The sequence below is a fragment of the Urocitellus parryii genome, chromosome 11, assembly GCF_045843805.1.
Source record: "Urocitellus parryii isolate mUroPar1 chromosome 11, mUroPar1.hap1, whole genome shotgun sequence".
Taxonomy (NCBI): Eukaryota; Metazoa; Chordata; class Mammalia; order Rodentia; family Sciuridae; genus Urocitellus; species Urocitellus parryii.
Window position 1 is genome coordinate 19,100,850 of NC_135541.1, and position 20,330 is coordinate 19,121,179.

Below are 20,330 nucleotides of genomic sequence, written 5' to 3' on the forward strand. Positions count from 1 at the left end.
GGGGTCTCTGTGGAAGCCACCGACTCCACCTTCCTGTCTGGACTCCCAGAGCCGAAGGACTTCTCCGGCTCATGCTTCATCTCCACCCGCCTCTTTCCAGAATGGACTCAGGAGGGCCCTAGAGGGGAGAGTCCTCCTTCCAACTCAGCCTCTTCCTGTTGTCCCTGCTGGACCTGTGAGCTCCCAGAGCCTGGGAGGTTTGGTCTCTGGAGGGTGAGAGTGTGGAGGATTGCCCCCTTGCGCTCACTCCTCCTCCCTCCCTCTCTCTCTCTCTCTCCTCCTTCCCTCCCCCTGTGCCTTCAGGGCCACCTTGACCCTTCAGTGGGGCCACCTCGGTGTGCTGGCTGTCATCCGGCATCTGTCACTCTAATGTGACTTCTTGGGGCTTACCACCTGAGATGTCAAAGCCGCAGCCTGACTCAAGGTCAGGTATTCGGGTCACACTCCCCTGTGAGTCAATCCCAGGTCAGCACCCGCTCCCAGGTCTCCTAATCCCCAGCAGGCACTGAGTTTTGTGTTTAGAATATACAGCGTTTAGAAATCAGGTGCCACCGAGCCTGCTGATCCTTCAGTGTCCTCTCTGGTCCCATCCCAGCTTAGAAAGTCACCCCCTGAAAATTCACATAGTCAATCCCATTTTCTGAAGTTTTGAATGGTTTGTTTAGAAGTATATCAGCTCTCTGCACCGTCTTCCTGTGGGGTGAGGGTCTTTCCATGTCGCTCATCCCCTCCCATTCTGTGGACCTGTCCTCCTGGGCGATGTGTTGAAGTCCCCTGCTCTGAGCTCCATTTCTGGTCGGGTCCCTCTGTCCCACTGATCTTTTCTGCTCTGGGTCCTTATCAGGATGTGGAGTCACCGGCTGTGACTTGTGTTGGGTCCTCTGCCCACACACCAGGCCAGCCAGCAGCGCTGCAGCGGACATCCTGACGCTGTTATCGAAAGCTGGGTCCTTGTCCCCGATGCCCATCCAACAGTGAGGACACAGTTTTTGAGAAAAAGGAAGAAGTTTTATCACAGCCTGTCCCAAGGCTGTGATTCTGCCCATCAGCAGGAACGGGGGGCTTTTATAGAGGTGATTCAGAGAAAATGGGATGAGGGAGGAGAGATCAGGAAGGAGAAGATCAGGGGAAAGAAGATCAGGGAGGAGAAGGTTGGGGGGAAACACACCTACGTTTCAAAGCTACGAGGGATACAGTCAGATCATCCAGTGAACCCCTGTTGCCTGTCTATCTGGAGACTCCCCAGATCCCACAGTCCCCAGTCCGACTGCTCCGCCCGCCAGATGCCTGTGGCCAGCCCTGGATTATTTCACCTGTGCTTCCGACAGGCCGGCTCTGAGTTGGGTTCCCACCATCCCTCCTCAGCGTAGGTGAATTTCTGCACTGGCTCAGGTGACTCAGGGCAGCCCTTCCATTCGCCAGTTTATAATGAAGGACATTACAAGGGGCAAGGGCCGAGGAAGGCCCCGTGTGTAGGAAGGGGCTCAGCTGGAGGGAGCTCCGTCCCTTCGGATCCCCAGGGAGGCTTCCCTGCATCTCGGATGCTCACAGGCTGGTGGCCTCTGCATCCTTACTGGCCTCTCTGTGCGCCCTCCTCCCCCCAGGTCAGGACTGCACGCTTCTGGAACGAGGAGGGTCTATGACCTGCTATAGGGAGAGGGCAGGCCAGGGTCTCTTTGTGCCTGGAGGCGAGACAGGAAGGCAGGGAAGATTCAGTTTCTGTGAAGGCCTGGGGAAGAAGGCCTGGCTTCTGTGGCTGGCCTCAGGGAGGGAGTTTTGAGCCAGGAACCATGGACGAGAACCAAGACGTACATACCACAAAATCACACTGGCCTTTATTTATTAAAGACTAAATCTCACACGCATTATTTCTTCTACAAATATTTACTGAGGCAAATTCTGTGCTGAATGCTCCCCCACTCCCCCCCCAGTCCTGGGGATTGAACCTGGGGGGCTTTCACCACGGAGCTACACCCCCAGTTCTCTTCATTATTATCTTTTATTTTGATACAGGTTCTAAATTGCTGAGGCTGGCCTCCAACTTTGGATCCTCCTGCCTTAGACTTCTGAGTAGCTGGAATCACAGGCAGGCCTGACTGCACTGGGCTCTGTGTTGAATTTCACAAGAGGATGCAGAAATGCAGAGTGGGTTCCTGTCTCCCAGGCATGGCCATCTGGTGGGGAAGATTCCGATGGGCAGAATGACAAACACAAAGACCAACAGTGAGAGTGAGGTACTCGTGCATATTATCTCACTTAATCCTTATCCTGCTCCTTGATTTTCCATTTTCCAGACAAAGAAACTGAGTCTCAGAGTAGTCAATTAACATGCCCACAGCCACACAGCTTGAGATGCTAAACCGACTGATTTCAAGGCCATGGGCTTCCCTCTGCTGTCCTGGGGAGGCAAGGCCCCAGAGGGGCTGCAAGCGGGAGGCAGTCCAGGGTTGTAAGAGGGTTAGTTTCCGGCTTCAGGTCCACATCTCGATCTGGGGTTATAGCTCAGTGGTAGAGCGTTTGCCTGGCATGTGTGAGACACTGGGTTCGACCTTCAGCACCACATAGAAATAAATAAATAAAGCCATCGTGTCCATCTACAACTAAAAAGTATTTAAAAAGTAAAAAGGTTCATATCTCTGCTAACCCAAGCACAGGACGACCTGGGCCCTGCCATTGTCCTCCCCACCCGCTGCCCAGGCACAGCTGGCCCCATCGATCCGTTGGAGGATCGCAGAGGACTCAGCACAGCAGTGGGTGGACCTGTCCTCCTGGGCAATGTGGTAGCTGACACCCCAGCCCCTAGGTGGTGGCTCTAGTCTGGGAGGGCCAGCAGGTCACACAGAGGCAGCGGAGACTCCCACAGAAAAGTAGGGTGGGGAGGGGTGTGGTCGTGACTAGCCCCTGAGCCATGATGCAGACGGGCTCAGGCTTCTACTTGCAGAAGCTTCCAGAGATACTTAAATCTGGCTGAGGGCAAGAGGCTCCATCCGGGAGAGCCTGGCTCATGCTCCAAGTGTGAGGGACCCGTTCCCCGGGAGTCGGGAGTCGGAGGGGTTGGTTCTCCTCCCGGGCCCACTCCCAGTCGGCTGCGTGATCTGGTCACTTCTGGGTCCTGGTTTCCACCTTCAGGAGGAAGGGTGAATAGGAATATCTCGGCTTCCTCTGTTTCAGGCCATTGCTGATGCTCGCATATGACAAGAGTGACAGCCCGTGCACCTGTCGTGTGGGAGACCTCCTGCTTGGAGGTTGGGACAGAGAAGGCCGGGGAATGAGGTTAGGTGGGGACAGGTGGGGAGGCACATCCCCTACCCGACCTGAGATGGGGGCTGGGATCTGTCCTTCCCACAGGGTTTTACCTGGAGTTTGGGGACACCACTGACCTTGCTCCCTGGGCTGTTCCTGAGAAAGCAGGTCACCATGGCCACCAGGTGAGTTAGGAGGGGCTGCAGACATAGAGCTGGAGCTTCCTGCCGCAGGCTGACCCCATCTTAGCCCCAGGTGTCAGCGGCCAGGGTTGGTCCAGTGGCTGCTCCAGGGAGTCCGGTTCCAGTCTCAGCTCTGCTACTAACCAGCTGACCTGGGGCAAGGCCCTTCCTCCCCCTGGCCTCTAGTCCCTTTTGTCCCTTTTGGTGACATGTGGCTGTAGGACCCTGCCTTCTCCCAGGTCCCAGTTCTGATGTCCTGGGAGCCAGAGGATTTTGGACTCCACACTTCCACTGCGCCTCAGTTTCTCACTTGAATGGGAGCATTAGGCAGAGGAGCCTGGGAGGGTGGGCCCATGGGTCTTGCTGTCCGTACCAGGTGTGGGACCGAGGCTGGGCTGGGGCCGTGGCCCTTCCATTTGGAGAAACTCACCAGGGCTGTGGAGTCTCAGGGCTGAAGGTTGGCAGGGGTCAAGGACTCAGACCAGCCACTCGGGCTTCCGAGGCCAGCAGGGAGCTGGGAGGACAAGGCCGGTCCTCAGAGCAGGCCCGTTCCAGGATGCCGGCGGTGTGCCTGGAGGAGGCCTCAGCTGAAGTCTCAGGGACCAGCACCCACCTTGGGGGCCTGAAGGAGAGTCTCAGGTCCCCTGGAAGCCCATGGCCAGCGGAGCTCATCGCCCTGGGTCCTGGGGGATCGGCCCGGCAGGAAGTCCTGAGGAAGATCCAGGAGCTCTCCGATTCGGTATGGAGGGAGTCAGCAGGAGCTCACAGGCCTCTGGCTGGTCTGCAGTCAGAGGCTGGGGAGGACCAGGACAGCAGCCATGGGGCCATGGGAGGTGGGAGTCTTGGTTGTCCCTTTGATGGTGAGAAAGGCGGCTTCCTGCTTTGTGGCTTTGCAAGGCCATGTCACAAGTCTTTTTCCAAGGCCCCCTTCAGCTGGGGGTCTTGGATGAGCAGCTCTGCTCCCTCCAGGGCCCCTGGTCAGGGGGGACTTTACTGGGGTCAGACCCTCTAGTGGAGGTGGGAGCCTCCTTTTCCTAGCGTTGGTCCATAGAGACGATGCCTTCTGCTCTTTTCCTTTAGCGGTTAGAGAAGGCTGAGGATGTGGCTCAGCACAGAGCCTGGACCTATCACGCCCAGGGCCTGGGTTTGGTCTTTGGCAGGGGAGTGGGGAGGAGTTAAAAGACCCGGGTTCAACTCCTCTGTGTCCTGTACTTGCTCTCTGACCTTGAGCCAGTGTCTTCCCTTTCTCAGTCTTCCTTCCTCCATCTGAAAGCGCTTGTTTCATAGAGCCGAGGGGATTATGCGAGATTAGCACTACCCAGCCTTCTCTCCCTGGGTCCTTGCCCCAACAGGTCCACCGAGATCCCTTCATGGTGGCCGACCTGGACATGCTGGCCAGCCGCCACGCGACTTTCCGCCAGGCCCTGCCACGAGTCTGGCCCTTCTATGCGGTGAAGTGCAGCAGCAGCCCCTGGGTGCTGCGCGTCCTGGCTGCCCTGGGCACAGGCTTTGACTGTGCCAGCCAGGTGAGCCTGTGTCCACACCCTCCACGGGGCCATGTGACTAGGGTGGGCAGCCCGCTAGGGAACGAGGGAGCACAGGCTTCAAGCCTCAGAGCCCTGGTACAGCCAGTTGACCTTTCTGACCCTCAGTTTCTTCCTCTGGTCAAATGTGGTGGTGGGCGCCTGTAATTCTAGCAACCTAGGAGGCTGAGGCAGGAATATTTCACAAATTTGAGGCCAGCCTAGGCAACTTAGCAAGACCCTGTCTCAAAATAAAAAATAAAAAGGGCTGGGGATGTGGCTCAGTGGTAAAGTGCTCCTGGGTTCAATCCCTAGTACCAAAAATAAAATAAAATAAAGAAGCCAACTCTTAATTTCCCAGTGGAGTGCTTGGTAGGTAGCAGGGGTTTAATCAAGGGCAGCTCCATTTGCTCAGGCCAATCTTCCTGTCTCCAAAGAGTAGAGGGTCAGCAAGGTAACCCCCAACTCTGGCTTTCACCCATGACAGGTGGAGCTGGAGCAGGTGCTGAGCCTGGGTGTGGCCCCCTCACGCATCATCTTTGCCAACCCTTGCAAGGCCAGCGCCCACATTCAGTATGCAGCCCACCGGGGGGTGAAGCTCCTGACCTTTGACAGCGAGGAGGAGCTGACCAAGGTGGCCGAGCACCACCCTGAGGCCAGGTGAGCAAGCATAAGAACTGGGGTCAGTAGGTCAATGCTTTCCCTGGTGTACATTGGTATCAATTGCTTTTGTCTGCACAGACACCAGACAGAGCCTAGCACAAGGACATCTGACCCATGATGTCAAAGAAAAAGTACTCACATGGGCAGGGGGCGTGGCTCAGTGGTAGAGCACTCGCCTTGCCTGTGTGAGGCTGTGAGTTCAATCCCCAGCACTGGGGGGGGGAGGGGGGAATTACTCACACTGGAGTGAGACAGGGCTCTCTTCTCAGAGGCATGGGTCTCATTCTATGTAGTCTTGAGAAAGTTAAAAACAGCATACTACAGGGACACCGCCACATCCATGTTTATAGCAGCACAATTCACAATAGCTAAACTGTGGAACCAAACTAGATGCCCTTCAATAGATGAATGGATTAAAAAAATGTGGCATATACACACAATGAAATATTACTCAGCAATAAAGGAGAATAAAATCCTGGCATTTGCAGGTAAATGGTTGGCATTGAAGAAGATAATGCTAAGTGAAGTCAGCCAATCCCCAAAAAACAAATGCTGAATGTTCTCTCTGATATAAGGAGGCTGACTCATAGTGGGGTAGGGAGGGGGAGCATGGTAGGATTAGATGAACTCTAGATAGGGCAGAGGGGTGGGAGGGGAGGGGAGGGGGCAGGGGGTTAGCAAGGATGGTGGAATGTGATGGACATCATTATCCAAAGTACATGTATGAAGACACGAATTGGTGTGAACATACTTTATATACAAACAGAGATATGGAACATTGGTGCTCTATATGTGTAATAAGAATAGTGATGCATTCCGCTGTCATGTATTTAAAAAATAAAATCAATTAAGAATTGGAAAAACCCATCTCTGGTTCTGCAGGAGGTATGTTTATGATTTTGTCCTTTTCCTGCTCGTTCTTGCCTGGCAGGAGTCCAAGTTCACTCCCTCCGTCTCAGAGGCTGGATAATCAGGGGAGCAGGCGGGGGTGCAGTGGAGGGGGGGTAAAGAAGGCTTCGGTGTTCACATGCCTAAACTCTCCTGCCATCCCTCCTGCCTGCCCCAGGCTGGTCCTCCGGATATTGGCCGAGGACAGCAAGAGCAGATTCCCCCTGAACACCAAGTTTGGTGCCAGCCTGGAGGCCTGTGGACACCTGCTCACGAGAGCCAGAGACCTGGGGCTGGCTGTGGTCGGAGTCAGGTGAGTGAGCAGTAGCTTTCCATGACGGGGAGGCGGGAGTCCTGGTGCCCCCCGAGCCCTTTACTTAATGCACATGCTGGGCCAGCAGTGGCCTCTCTGGCCCCCAGTGGCCTCTACCCCTGGGTTCAATTCCCAGCACAACAAAAAGCAAATAAGATTAAAAAAGGAAAGATTGCATCAAATGTGATTTGTCTGGGTTACTTTATGTTTTGGTGCCCCCTCCCTTAAATGTTGCACCTGAGGAAATGGCCCCACTCTTTCTGGCCCTGATTACCCAGCCTGCCTTCTGGGGGGCACTGGGAGTCAAGCTTCTGACGACAGACCCTCCAAGACCCTGCAATGGAGGCCCTGGGAGGGGCAGCTGGGGGTGACACAGTCCCCAACTCCAGGATCGTCATGTGGGATGTGTGCACCCCTGAGGACACCCTGTGCATATCTCAGGTTGCACACTCCCTGGGTACCCACCTGGGCCCGTGTAGAGGGGCACTCTGAGGTGTCAGACCTGTGCTGGTCTCTGCTCTTCTCCTTCGTCCCAGCAGCGCCTGGGCAGTGTTTCTGAATGCGGCGCTCTTCATGCTGACCCTTGCATTTCCATCTGTGTGTCTCCCATGCCACCTGCCACGGTGGTGCTCAGCTTCCACGTGGGCTCCGATTGCCAGACCCCCCAGAGCTTCGCCCAGGCCATTGCTGACTGCCGCCGAGTGTTCGAGATGGGCCGCGGGGCCGGCCACCACATGAGCCTCCTGGATCTCGGAGGGGGCTTCCCTGGAGCCGAGGGCTCTGAGCCAGGGTTTGAGGAGGTGCGAGAGATGGCCCTGGGAACTGGGAGGGAGTCTAGGGTCCCAGTCTGGGGTGAGCAACACAATGTGAGCGTGAAAGCCCGGTGTTTGGGGGGCTCTGTGCACACCTGGGGTCCGTCTGTGTTCAGGGCCCTGTGCCTGACTGTGCCTGTGCTACCTGCTGTGTCTCTCTTGGCCCTGGCTGGGCTGCAGTCGGGTAGAAGTTTGCAATCCCCAGACTGGGGAACATTCTCCTTCTCCTATTTAAATGCTCTGACCTCCCACTTCTCAGGGTGCCTTTACCTCTCTTTCCGGGTGCCTTCGCCCTTCTGGGTCCTACCTGCTCCCTCCTCAGTAAACCTCTCCACATCCCTGTCACTGTCACTGGGGCAGAGGGAAACGGAGCATGCTAAGCCCATTGTATAGGAACTGGCCACAGGAGAGGCTGGGTCTGTCCCTGCAGATGGCGAGTGTCATCAATGCTGCCCTAGCCCAGGACTTTCCTGAGGACACTGGTGTCGAGGTCATTGCGGAGCCTGGACGCTTCTACATGGCATCTGTCTGCACAGCCGCTGTCAACATCATTGGCAAGAAGGCCGTGCTGGGGCCCGGTGGGTGGGCCCGGAGGGCGCTGGGTGGGGAGGCCACGGGCCAGGCATCCCTAGACCCTGGGGAGAGGATTGGCAGCTGGGCTAGGCTTTGCCCCTGGTACATTATCAGCAGGAAACCAGATTTGAATTGGGCTTGGAAAAAACCCCATAGTGTCACCAATTTCTTGTTCTCAAATAGACTGTGAAGTCCGGAATGAAGACAAAAGGTCTTTTCTTCCTCAATATCCCGTTAATTTATGCTGCATTTATAAAGTTAAAGTCACAGAATACAGCTCAGGTCCCAGGCACCCTTGTAATGTATACCCTGTAACTAAGCCTAGTAAGTTCTCCTGCCTCCCTCCTCCCTCCCTCCCTCCCCCTCTCTCCCCTCCCTCCCTCCTTCCCTCCCCCTCCCCCTCCCCTCCCTCCCCCCTCCTCCCTCCCCCCTCCTCTCCCCTCCCCCTCCCTCCCTCCTCCCTCCTCCCTCCTCCCTCCCTTCCTTCCTTCCTTCCTGTTCTTTTCCAGGGCTGGGGATGGACCCAGGCCTTTGCACAAGCTAGGCAGGCCCTCTACCACTGAGTTACTTAGAGCTGCAGCCCCAGACTAGTAAATTCTTTAAGCGAGTGAAAAGGTACCAATTCACAGAACCAAAAACATAGCAAGTGTACCCAAATTCTCACGAGTAAATCAGCAGTATTCTATGATCATATCCTGAGGATTCTGGCCCAGAGGGTGACAAAGCTTATTGACTGTGGGGTCCGTCTACCACTGGAGGGTCTTTCCATCGTCCATCTGTTTTGTGGATGGGAATGAGGTGGTTTGCTGTTCTCACAGAACTAACCAGAACCACAATTTCATGATGAAATAGAGAACATGACTAGATCCAGTCCACTGCAGCTTGGTGGAAACTGACCTGTCACTGTTTACAGATCTCTTTAATCCCCTTCCATATCCTTTTGACAAGTGATTGGCCACCGCTCCGTCACCCCCAGGCAGTCATGTCAAACAATATCATTTCGTTGCAGAATGTCTCAGTCAAGAATATTATAGGCAAAGTGGTGCACGCCTATAATTCTAGCAGTTGGGGAGGCCGAGGCAGGAGGATCACAAGTTCAAAGCCAGCCTTAGCAACTTAGTGAGGCCCTAAGCAACTCAATGAGACCCTGTCTCTAAATAAAAAATAAAAAGGGCTGGGGATGTGGCTCGGTGGTAAAGCTCCCCTGGGTTCAATCTCCAGTACCACCACCACCAACAACAAAAGTTATAAGATGAAGCATAAGATTTCAGCCTTCATTTCACCAAAGTCTGTTCTAGGTATTTGGAACTGGTTATTTATGTCCACAATAGCAAGAGCTGCCAACTAGCATGGATCGATGATGTGTGAATTACATATTTTATCTCATTTCCACTCAACGATCCTGTGGGGTGGCTTTGGGTCATTCCCATTAAACAGGTGGAGATGTTGAGGCACAGAGAGGGGAAGGTCTTGTGCACGGCAGCACAGCGAGCGTGTGGCACGATGGGGCCCCAGGTCTGTCTGACTCCAGGGGCTGTCAAGCCTCAGGGCTGTCACGATGAACTATCCTCAACTGATTCAGGGTCCGTGGGCTGGGCCTGGGGCTGGGGAGAGCAGCTCAGTAACAGCAGCTGAAGAAAGGGGAGGAGCAAAGGGTGACAGACAGCAGCGAGAAGATGGAGCAGGAAACTGGGGAGAGAAAGTCAATATTCAGAAAGACCCGAGCATCTAAGTGGTAACTGAAATGCCCCAGCATTACAGAAATAAGTGTGAAATTCTGAGTTTAAATCCAAGAAGCAATGTGCTGAGTGCAGTCTACTGACTGCAAAGAAACTGGTTTGTTTGGAGGTCATGTCCAGAGGACCTGGGGGTCAGCAACTAGGGAGAAAGCTGCCACAGGTTTACATTGGCAATATCATTAGAGGCAGGGAGCTTAGACGGAGGGAGGTGAGAATCACGTAGCAGTTGGTGCTGGGTAGAGGTGGGCACTGTTTTAAAATGTAGGCAGATTTTTAAGACATAGACTCAGAAACAGCTGTCCTGAAGGGAGAACTTCATATGTGTGGGACAGCACCACAGCTGGTCAGCAGGCAGAAGGAGAAAGTGAACCGTGAGGGCAGAGGTCTTCACTGTGGCTTTGAGGGAAGGAATGGGCAGGGCTGGCACACAGTGCAGGCAGGCTTAGGACTGGCCAGGCTCTGGGATGAGAACCAGGGGAAAGGACAGGAGTTCTTTGCTGTTGCCAAGAATGAGCTCTTTGGGGGATGACTAATCCCTCAGGCATGAGCAGGGCCCCAGAGGCCAGAGCACCAAGAACACGCAGATCAAAATCACGGTCATCCAGGCAGCCCTGCCAGGAAGGAAAGAGACAAGTCAGCCCACCACGGAGCAGCAACCAGAACAGGACAGTCGGCCAGGTGTAGCTGTGCGACCTGGAGGCTGAGGCAGGAGGATGGCAATTGAGTGAGACCTTGCTTCAAAGTAGAAAATACACAGGGCTGGGGGGTAGCTCAGCCCCTGGGGCCAACCCCTGGTGTTGCAAAACAAAACAAATGGAAGGCCACGGCTCCCTCTTCTGCCCCCACTCAGCAGGTGCTCACCTGGTCCAAGGCCAAGGACTTGGGATCTGTGACCCGGATGAATTCCAGCCCCGCCACCTTCCCCTGTGGACTTCTGGCAAGACTTAGTTTCCCTGCTGTAAAGGACGGTTGTGCCTGCTCAGGGTGTGGTGAAGCATGTTATGAAACACACGTGGAGGCCCAGGACAGTTCCTGAGCTGTAGGGCACATGCTCTGCTGGGAGGAGCAGAGGGCCATGGGGGCCCAGGGACAGGGCCTGGCCATGCACGGAAAGAGGATCAGGGAAGCCTCTTAGGGCAGGGGACAGGAGTTATCCAGCTCTGGGCAGAGGGGCTGGGCCTCTCCCAAGGGTGCTGGGGCTCCTGTGTGGAGAGTCAGTAGTGACACCAGCCAAGCACCCCTCAGTCCTGCCATTCCTGCTCCCAGGGGGCCACCGGAAGCTGCTCTACTACCTGAACGAGGGCCAGTATGGCTCCTTCCGCATCTTCCTCAGGGAGCCCACCCCCAGGACGCCCATCGTGGTGAAGGTAAGGGGGCCCTTGTGTGACTCCGACTCTTCCCAGACCCTGAGACCACCAGGTCCAGGCTCCTGCCCTGAGAGGGAGGGGGAGGTGAAGGATCTCAGATAGAACCTGGTTTACAAGTTACCACACCAGGAGTATGTGTAGGGACCTGGTGTCCAGCTCTGTGTGCTTCCTAGAGGGGCCTGACCATCTGCACCTGTGCAGGTACCTGGGCGCCCAGGTGCGTGGGTCTGTGGAGGTTGCACATCTGTGGCCCTGGGTGCTTCCGCATGTATCTCCATGTGCACTCTGTGTATGAGTGTGTGTTTCCAGAACACTTGAATGTTGAGGTACAGGAGACCCCAAAGTAATGGTTCTCAAACTGCTTCACATTAGTACCACCTGGGAAACTTTAGACGCCCCAGTGTGCAGGCCATGCCCTCAGACCCTTTAAGTTAGCATTTTTCAGGGATCAGGAGACTGGCATCAGCCTTTGTTAAGACCCCCGGGTGGCTCCAGTGTTAACACTGAGGTTCGATGTCTAAGGGACTAATGAGTAAAATCTTTGCATGCTGCAGTTGGAAAACTGCCTTCCCAAATAAGGCTGCTTTTGGGGATCAGCAGGGCTGGGATGTGTCCCTGCATAGAACATAAGCTCCTTGAGGGCAGGTGTTGAAATATAACGCAAAGAAAAGACCTCTGACTCCAATTTTAAATCAAATTAAAGCAAGCTTGTAACTCTGACTAGCTGGGACTGTCCCTCTCCCAAAATCCGAGGGTTAGAAGACAGACCTCCAGCTCTTTGGGAGCACAGTTTTATAGCACAAAAAGTTGCAAAAAGGTGGGTGTCTTGAGAACCTATAGATAACAGGATTTTGACAAGCATAATACAAAGGCAGGTAGTAGGTCAATGGTCTAAATGGTGGTTCAGCACTTAGGGAGTAAGTTTAGATTCCAACATCAGAATTTATGAGGCACCATTAGGGTTTCAGAGAGGGGTGTTATCTGGTCAGGGAAAACCAGGCAGGGGTGAGTTCAAGGCACGGGCAGGCATTCCAAGCAAGTTTAAAACATCAAAATACAGCCAGGCCACATAGAAATCCTAATATTTTACAGAAAACAGAACTGAATCTTGTTTAACTTTTGACAAGATGGCTCCTGATCTTAAGAGGGAATCAGGCTGGGTTCATCACGGGGTCTTCCTTTAGGTCAGTGTGCATCCCAGAGGCTGCCGGGCGCAGAGTAGCCGCCCCATCATGGTTCCTGGTGTTGAATGACAGTGTCCTTGCTGGTGCCTTGCCACTGTCGCCCAGGGGAGCACCCTGGGCCTGGGGAGCGGCTGGGGTGGGGTGCACTCTTGTTTCTCTGACCCTCTCACCCTTGCTCCCTGTAGGAGTTCCTCTCGGAGCCCCGCCTCTTCCCCTGCACCCTCTATGGCCCCACGTGTGATGCCTTTGACAGGCTGTCCTTGGAGGAGGTGTGGCTGCCCGAGCTGGACGTGGGCGACTGGCTCATCTTCCCCTCCGTGGGCGCCTACACGTGCTCCATGAGCTCCACCTTCAACGGCTTCCTGCCCGCCAACGTCTGCTATGCCCTCGGCCCCCAGCTCAGGTGCCTGGGGTAGGAGGTTGGGGGGAGGGCAGCGGGGGACTCTACCAGGGCCTGAGCCTGGCACCGGGAGGCCTTCTTTCCCTCGTCAGTCCTGGCAGAGCCCAGTGTGACCGATGGCTTGGACACTGGCCTCTGCCTATGGGCTTGACCTGTCTTAGACTCTGTCCAATCAAGTCCAAGGTTCCAGCAGCCCAGACCCTTCTCGCTCTCCAGATGACCCTCCCCACCTGCCTCGGCTGACTCACAGCCCCTGCCCTGAGGCCCTTGCTCTGCCCAGCCTAGGGCTGGTCCCTGAGGAGGTGGAGGGACTGACCCTGTGAGTGACATCACATTTTCACAGGAGCCTGCTGGAGATGGCACCTTAGGCCCCTGTGTGGCTACAATGGAGTGGCTCCAGATGCCTGGTGAGTGGGGGGGGGACACCTGGGGAGGGGAGTTTCTGGAGGAAGCAGAGGCCTGGCTGCTTCCAGGAGCCTTGGTTTTTTTTTATTTTTTGTTGTTTTTTTGGTGGTGCTGGGTGGAACCCAGGGCCTCCTGCTAGGCAGGTGCTCTACCACTGCGCCACCCCCCAGCCCTGAGATGGGCATTTTTAAGGTCCAAGCTGTTCCCCTGCAGCAGGCCTGAGGCCCAGGCTGCTCCCTGGGCCCGGCCCTCCCTGCTCCTGCCCCACCGTGGGTCCTGGGAGGGCTGAGGAAGCTGCCCAGCACAACACACGTGCCCTGCAGCGAGGCCCAGGGCGCCGACAGGACCTGGGTTTCTTTCCTTCCTCCTTCGGTCGGGGGGTTCATGGCCCCTGTGCCGCTGCTGAAAGGGTTTACAGGGACTGGAGGTGCCTCCCCCAGGGCGTGAGAGCTCTGGCTTTGTCCTCAGACTGGCCTGGAGTCAATCCAGGCTCCACCATGAGCTGGCAGACGGTCAGAGCCTCAGTTTCCCCTTCTGTGAAGGGAGGACAGTAGTTTCCCTCTCACAGGGATGTTGAGAGAATGAAGGACGATGATGTCAATCTTCCCAAGGACCATTCATGTCCAGGGCCTGGCCTCTGGCTGGGCAGGGCCTTCCAGAGGCTACCCACCGCCCCACAGTCAGGGCAACCTCAGAGGGCATGGGTAGCACCTGGCCACACAGCTGAGGGACCAGGCCAGAGCTGCCTCAGACCTGGCCTCGACCTCAGAGGACCCTCCGATTGGAAGTTTGGATGCATGACTCTAAAGAAGAACACTTTTCAATGTTAAAAATAACATTTGGGGCCAGGTGTAGTGGCTCTCACCTGTAATCCCAGCAGCTCAGGAGGCTGAGGGAGGAGGATTGAAAGTTCCAGACCAGCCTCAGCAATCTAGTGAGGCCCCGAGCAACTTAACAAGACCCTGTGTCAAAAGAAAAAATTAAAAGGGCTGGGGATGTGGCTCAGTGGTTAAGTGCCCCTGGGTTCATTCTCTGGTACCAAAATAAATAAATAATATTTGGGGTTTTAAGCTTAAAAATATGTGTGCTGCAGGGAAGGACACTGGCTGAGGGGAGGGTGGGAACGTCAGGATGCCCACCCTGCAGTGAGAGGGGGTGGGCCTGGGTGTCCCCCAGCTCGCCTGAGGAGGGCCTTCTTGGACCCACAGCCTCTGAAGACAGTTCTCCTGCTGGAGTGGGTGCCACCAGTCCTGCCATTGCCACCTCAGCCCGGTCAAGGCCAGAAGTCCTTCTTGGGCTGAAGAACATTCACCCCCTGAACCTGAGGACAAGGTGGGCGGTGAACGCCTCCCGTGGGAGCTGGAGGGACCCAAGAGCCTGCCGGACACTGTGCTTCTCACTGGGTTCTCCTTGGGGCCTTCAAATTGGGTGTGGAAGTGTCCCCCTCTAACCCTCAGAGGTGTTTGAAAAAACAGATGTAAGTGGGCTTTAGGGAAAATATAAAGCTGTATTCTGGTGCAAGAGAGGGTTGGTGTGTTTTGTTTGCCCTGTGGGTGCTGTCCTGAGGGATTGTGGATAATGATCCATCCATCCCCCTGCCCATCCATCATCCATCCATCCATCCATCATCCATCCGTCATATACCAACCCATTTATCACCCATCCACCTATCCACCCATCTACTCACCCACCCATTCATCATCTACATCCACCCATCCATCATCTATCTATCCATCCATCCATCCACCCCTCCACCCATCCACCCATTTTTCCATCCATCCATTCATCTGCCTGTCCATCACCCATCCTCTCTATAACAATACGAGGGCCTCTTTGGCCTGGTGTGACTCTAGGCACACCTGTGGAGGGGTGGGACCCAATCAGGGTCAGCGTGTACCTGAAAGGCTGAGCCAAGAGCACCTGCTGAGGAATCAGATGAGGCCTTTGAGGAAAGAGGAGTTCAACTCCAGGGTTTGGGGCCACCGTTGCCCTCTGCTACTGGGGACCTGGAAGAGAACAGGTGAGGAGTGTTGAAATCCAGAGTTCAGCTTTGGACAAGTTTCATTTGAGAAGCCAGTTAGGCCTCCCGATGGGGTCAGGTACAACAATGTGACACACGGGCATGATTTGTACTGGATGACCTTTGAATTCCTGGAACCAATGAGACCATCAAAGAAGAAACAGTTGCGGAACTAAGGGTAGAACTACTCCCAGGAGGGAACCCTCAGCCGTGTCCAGTGTTGCTGAGAAGTGGGGGACTGAGCCCGGTCACCCAGGGAGGATTGGCCTCCAGCAGGCGCAGATCCGGTGGAAGGTGGGACAGATCCCAGGGAGGCGGGGACCGCTTAAAGCATGAAGTAGCCCCACATGGTGAAAATAAGCAATTCTCCTGGCTCTTGGGGGATTCAACTTTTGATACTTGTGCTCTGGTCAGTGGAAGCCATGTCACCATTCATCCACAGGGACTTGCTGCCCCCCACTGGCCTCACTCCATGTTGCACATAAGGATTTGCTAACCCACCGTGGCAGGTTGAAAAGGGCTGGAGGTGTGTGTGGGGGGGGGGGCGCAGGGGTGGGGGTGGGGATTGTTTGTGTTACAGATTTTCATTTGGTTCCTATTTTTGCAGTGTTGGGAACCAAACCCGAGCTATATGCATGCTCTGCCAACACCTGGCCACTGAGCGCTGTGGAGTCCTGACAGGGGACTTAAATAGCCACCTGCACTTGGCCCTTCTCTCCGTTCAGCCGGTCATTGCTGTCATTTATTGAACATCTGCTCTGTGCCATAGATGAGCAGGCCCTGAGATGGGGCTGGAATCAGAGGGGAGAGGTCATTCTTGTTAACATGACATTCCGTGTGGGTAGGGGAGGGACAGATAATAACCAGGAGCATGACAGGTCGTGATGGGTGCCACAGTGGAATTTTGACTGGAGAAGGCACCTGGGAGATGGCACCAGAGGAGACACGGGACAGGAGGGAGGGCCAGCCGGGAGGAGCCCTGAAAGAAGCCCCAGTGCCAAGGTCCGAGGGGCTGAAAGGTTTAGGTGGGTCCAGGGAAGGCCCGTGTCTCAGCCCACAGCTGTCCGAGGAGAGATCTCTGTAGCGTGTTCTCCAGGGAGCTGGGTGTGGTGGTGCACGCCTGTAACCCCAGTGAACTGGCTGAGGCAGGAGGATTGCAAGTTCAAAGATAGCCTCAGCAGTTTAGTGAGGCCCCAAGCAGCTTAATGAGACCCTGTCTCAAAAGAAAAAAAAGAAAAAGGGCTGAGGATGTGGCTCCAGGGTTAAGCACCCCTGAATTCAATCCCTGGTACCAAAAAAATAAAAGAAGGATATTCTCCAGGGATGGTGATGCTGTGGATCAGTCCCTACTCAGCTGACCCCTAGGTCCTTGAAACTCTCCTCTCCTGGCTTGTGTGACTCTGGTGGCCGGGAAAACCGTTTTTATTTTCTTGTGAAAATTGAAGCTTAACAACCAACAAAAATATGTTCTAACCCATAGACGTTATGTCAAAAACTAAAGCAGGAAATATTGTCCTTCCGGGGCAAAGGTCAAGCTCCATATTTCCGGGCAGGGCACAGGAGCCAACGTGTCAGAGATTTGGCTGAGATGCAGTTAGTCTTGCTTGTAGCTATTGCTGTGTGGTAAACATGTTTGGGACCCTGTCTACTGCTAATGGTGAGCTATTCTTGCAAATAAGATGAATATTTATAAGTTGATGTGTATACAGTAGGAGTGTGCTTTATTCAAATGCTACGAGTGGTGTTCCGAGAAGTAAGTTGTGGAAGTCAGATAGGCCCCTAAATTGGCAATTTCCACATGCTGCTCAAATGCTAGCCCATTATGTTAGCTGGCGTTTTCCAGCATATGAATATTCCCTATAGGTTATTGTTCTTTGTCAAGCAAAACATTTTCTCCTTAAAAAAAAGGGGAAATTATATGAAGCTGCACGCACTGTAATAACCCAACTTGAAGATGTGTTTGGACACGGTCTAACAATTTACCCAGCCTCAATGAAAATGAAATAAAAATGTGTCTGAAATATGGAATGAAGGCTGGGGGACTCAATGGAAGAGCACTTGCCTGGCGTGCATGAGGCCCCAGCCCCAGCACCCCCACACCCCCCAAAAAAGAAAGAAAAAAAGACAAACGGGGTGGGGGTAGAGAAACTGTTGAATATGGCAATTAACACTGTGTGTGTTTTAAACTTTAATTTTAAAGTGGTAAACACTGAGCCAGGCATGGGGCTATGTTCCTGTAATCTAGTGACTCCGCAGGCCGAAGCAGGAGAATCAAGTTCAAGGCCAGCCTTAGCCATTTAGCAACACCCTCAGGAACTTAGGGAGAGTCTCTCTCAAAATAAAAAATTAAAAAGCCTGGGGATGTAGCTCAGTGGTAAAATATTCCTGGGTTCCATCCCCAATCCCCACTCCCCAAAGTAAACATGTGTGATGTCATCATTCAATTTTAAAGACAATTTTCGTTTGGCATTTACTTTGAGGCCGTGTTTCCTTCTTTTATTAAATGTCTATGTTATGTAGAGGTCATTTTTACATATTGTGGAAATAAATCATCTTGTTATTGTAAATTGGCTTCTATAACAATAAGCCATGCATTTGTTATTTTATGAGTTGTTTCCAACAGAAAGTTCCTGAAATGTTTAGTGTCACCTTTCCTTTCAAGGAAAAATGTTTATTTATTACCATGGTCAGTCATTTTTTTAAACATAAGCAAAGTGTTAGGGCAAATACACAACAATGTGTGGTTTTAGGAATACACGTGAGTATCCTGAAGTTCAGATGTTAATACTGAAATCCCAAAGGCTAATGTCTGTTGGGAATTTGAAACCCTTTCTGAAGCTGTATCTGTGTCGTCTTTTGCATCTGCATTTCATCTCATCTCAATGCCACTCCTCCACCGCCACCTCTTTGTCATCTCTTCTGACCTTGGGGGTCAGCCTCCAGCTCCTCTGACCCATCACCCAGGCTGACCGGAGGGTCCTGACTGCACAAAGTCTTTCCCTGGCCCTGACCCCTTCCTCAGTGTTGCTCGGAATGCACCCGGGACTGCTGTGTCAGTCCATCTGGGAGCGACTTAAATCCGGCAATTTGCAGAAATTATCCAGATAAACAGAATAAAATCTCTGAGTGAAAACCAGGAATCTTCCTGTTCAGTGAGTCGTCAGGATGATTCTGTTTGTAAAACCATTTGATGATTAAACCTAACACAAATATGGGCCATCACAACAAGCAGATGTCTGCACAGTGGATCCAGCCATCACAAGGCAAAGGCCCCAGTACCCACCATCCCCGTCTGAAGGCAAAGCTTGTCGATCACCCAGGAACTCCCCACATGCCCCTCCTGGGCATCACCCCGTCCCTCGGTACCCCAAGAGCAACCTTCCCCCTGACTTCTGCTTTGCCTGCGTTTTATTCGCATGGGTTTGTTTCTGTTTGGATTCACTCTGAGTTTTGCTTGTTTGTTTACATGCGTCTTCAAATCTTATTTAGTCTTTGCTTCCTTTCCCATTTCTTTCCTTCTTATCATTCATGTTAGTGCAGCTTGATGGTCATCATCTTAAAGAGTTTCTTTCCCACTGTCCTTGGCAATTGCATACCCATGTTTCCCCTCTCCTCAAATGTCCTTTACTGGTGTACAATTGAATCTAGAGGCTTCATCAGACTTATGTTTGTTTATTTTTAAGTTTGAGACCAGGTCTCCCTAAGTTGCTGAGGCTGGCCTCAAACTTGTGATCCTCCTGCCTCAGCCTCCCAAGTCATTGGGATTACAAGCATGCACCACAGTGTGTACCTCCTCCTCCTCCTCTTCCTGTCTTCCTCCTCCTCCTCCTCCTCCTGTCTTCCTCCTCCTCCTCCTCCTCCTCTTGACAGATCTAGGTGATGTGTATTCAGAGACTCCTAGTGTTCTGTTCTCTTTCTCCTCTTGTACATATTTGGCCTCAAACTTGAAATCAGTCCAACTGTCTTGGGTAAATATCCACAAATGGAATTGCTAGTTCATAAGTTAGATAAATAATAAATGCAAAGCATTCTGAGAATCTGAAAGCTTTCTGGGGTTTTGTACATTCCCACCATCGATGTGTGAAAGACTCAGCTACTCCAAATTTAGTATTTGTTAACCCTTTTCTTAATGTCAGCCATTGTCGTGGCATGAAATACTATCTTATTGTGTTTGAAGTTAATTCACATTTTACTAACAACTAACAGGCTGAATACCTTTTCTCACTCTTATTGGCCTCTTCCATAAAATAATTTTTTTTTTCGTGAAAGGCTTGTCCCACTTCTATTTCAATGATCTGCTACTGTGTAACACACCACCACAAAAACAAGGGGCTTAAGCAAAGCCATTCATTGCCATGCTGTCCCAGGATCTGAACTGGGCACATCTGGGCCGGGCCTTTGCTCCGAGTGATGTCGGCTGTAGTCATCTGGAGGCTCAAGAGCAGCTGAAATCAAAGACAACCTAACAGGCACCTCTGGTGTCTTAGTTGTGATGGCTCCAACAGCTGGAGGCTGGCCAGGTGTCCCCGACTTTGAAGTCCCTCGTCAGGGTCATCAGATCAGGTTACACGATGGCTTCGAAGACGACATACCCAGGTGAGGGAGCTTACTCGTCGAGTCCTTGAGTTCTTAGCCAAGTCCCACAAACAGTAAATCCAACGACCAAGTCCAGAGTCACAAGGGAAGGGACCACCCAAGGGCAGGGACACCAGGTGCGTGGTTCACTGGGGTTGTCAACCTACCTGACAACCAAAGAGAGAGTCTCTAACGAGCGCTGGAGTTTAATCGAGAAGCCCAAAGCTTTGCAAAGGGAATGCAGGTGCCGCGGGAACCAGGGCCATACTCAAGCAGGCTGAGGAAAGGGGAGGTTTCTAAAGACCAATGGAGAAGGGAGGATTCCATAAAATGTGTGGATGGCCACATGGCTCAGTGACCAAGGTGGCACCCATCTGAGGTTGACAGTTGCTGGGCAAATGTCCATCAAGAAGTATTATTATTATTATACTGGGGATTGGACC

At 53.1% G+C, this 20,330-nt stretch overlaps 1 protein-coding gene across 1 annotated transcript; it reads left to right on the plus strand.

Annotated features, from left to right (window-relative positions):
• Nucleotides 1-3,981: 3,981 nt before the first annotated feature.
• Nucleotides 3,982-14,813, plus strand: LOC113184754 (ornithine decarboxylase-like). Its single transcript, XM_026391586.2, has 10 exons — nt 3,982-4,164; nt 4,778-4,951; nt 5,436-5,608; nt 6,678-6,812; nt 7,447-7,612; nt 8,055-8,202; nt 11,203-11,303; nt 12,673-12,890; nt 13,231-13,294; nt 14,501-14,813. The coding sequence occupies exons 1-9, from the start codon at nt 3,982-3,984 to the stop codon at nt 13,253-13,255; spliced, it is 1,323 nt and encodes a 440-aa protein (XP_026247371.2). The 3' UTR covers nt 13,256-13,294; nt 14,501-14,813.
• Nucleotides 14,814-20,330: the final 5,517 nt, after the last annotated feature.

Excerpts from the sequence above, each read along its gene's own strand:
- LOC113184754 (XM_026391586.2), top strand. The coding sequence starts at position 3,982 with ATGCCGGCGGTGTGCCTGGAGGAGGCCTCAGCTGAAGTCTCAGGGACC. Across the intron at positions 7,613-8,054 it reads CTGAGCCAGGGTTTGAGGAG|ATGGCGAGTGTCATCAATGC; the intron begins GTGCGAGAGATG and ends CTGTCCCTGCAG. Across the intron at positions 8,203-11,202 it reads GAAGGCCGTGCTGGGGCCCG|GGGGCCACCGGAAGCTGCTC; the intron begins GTGGGTGGGCCC and ends TCCTGCTCCCAG.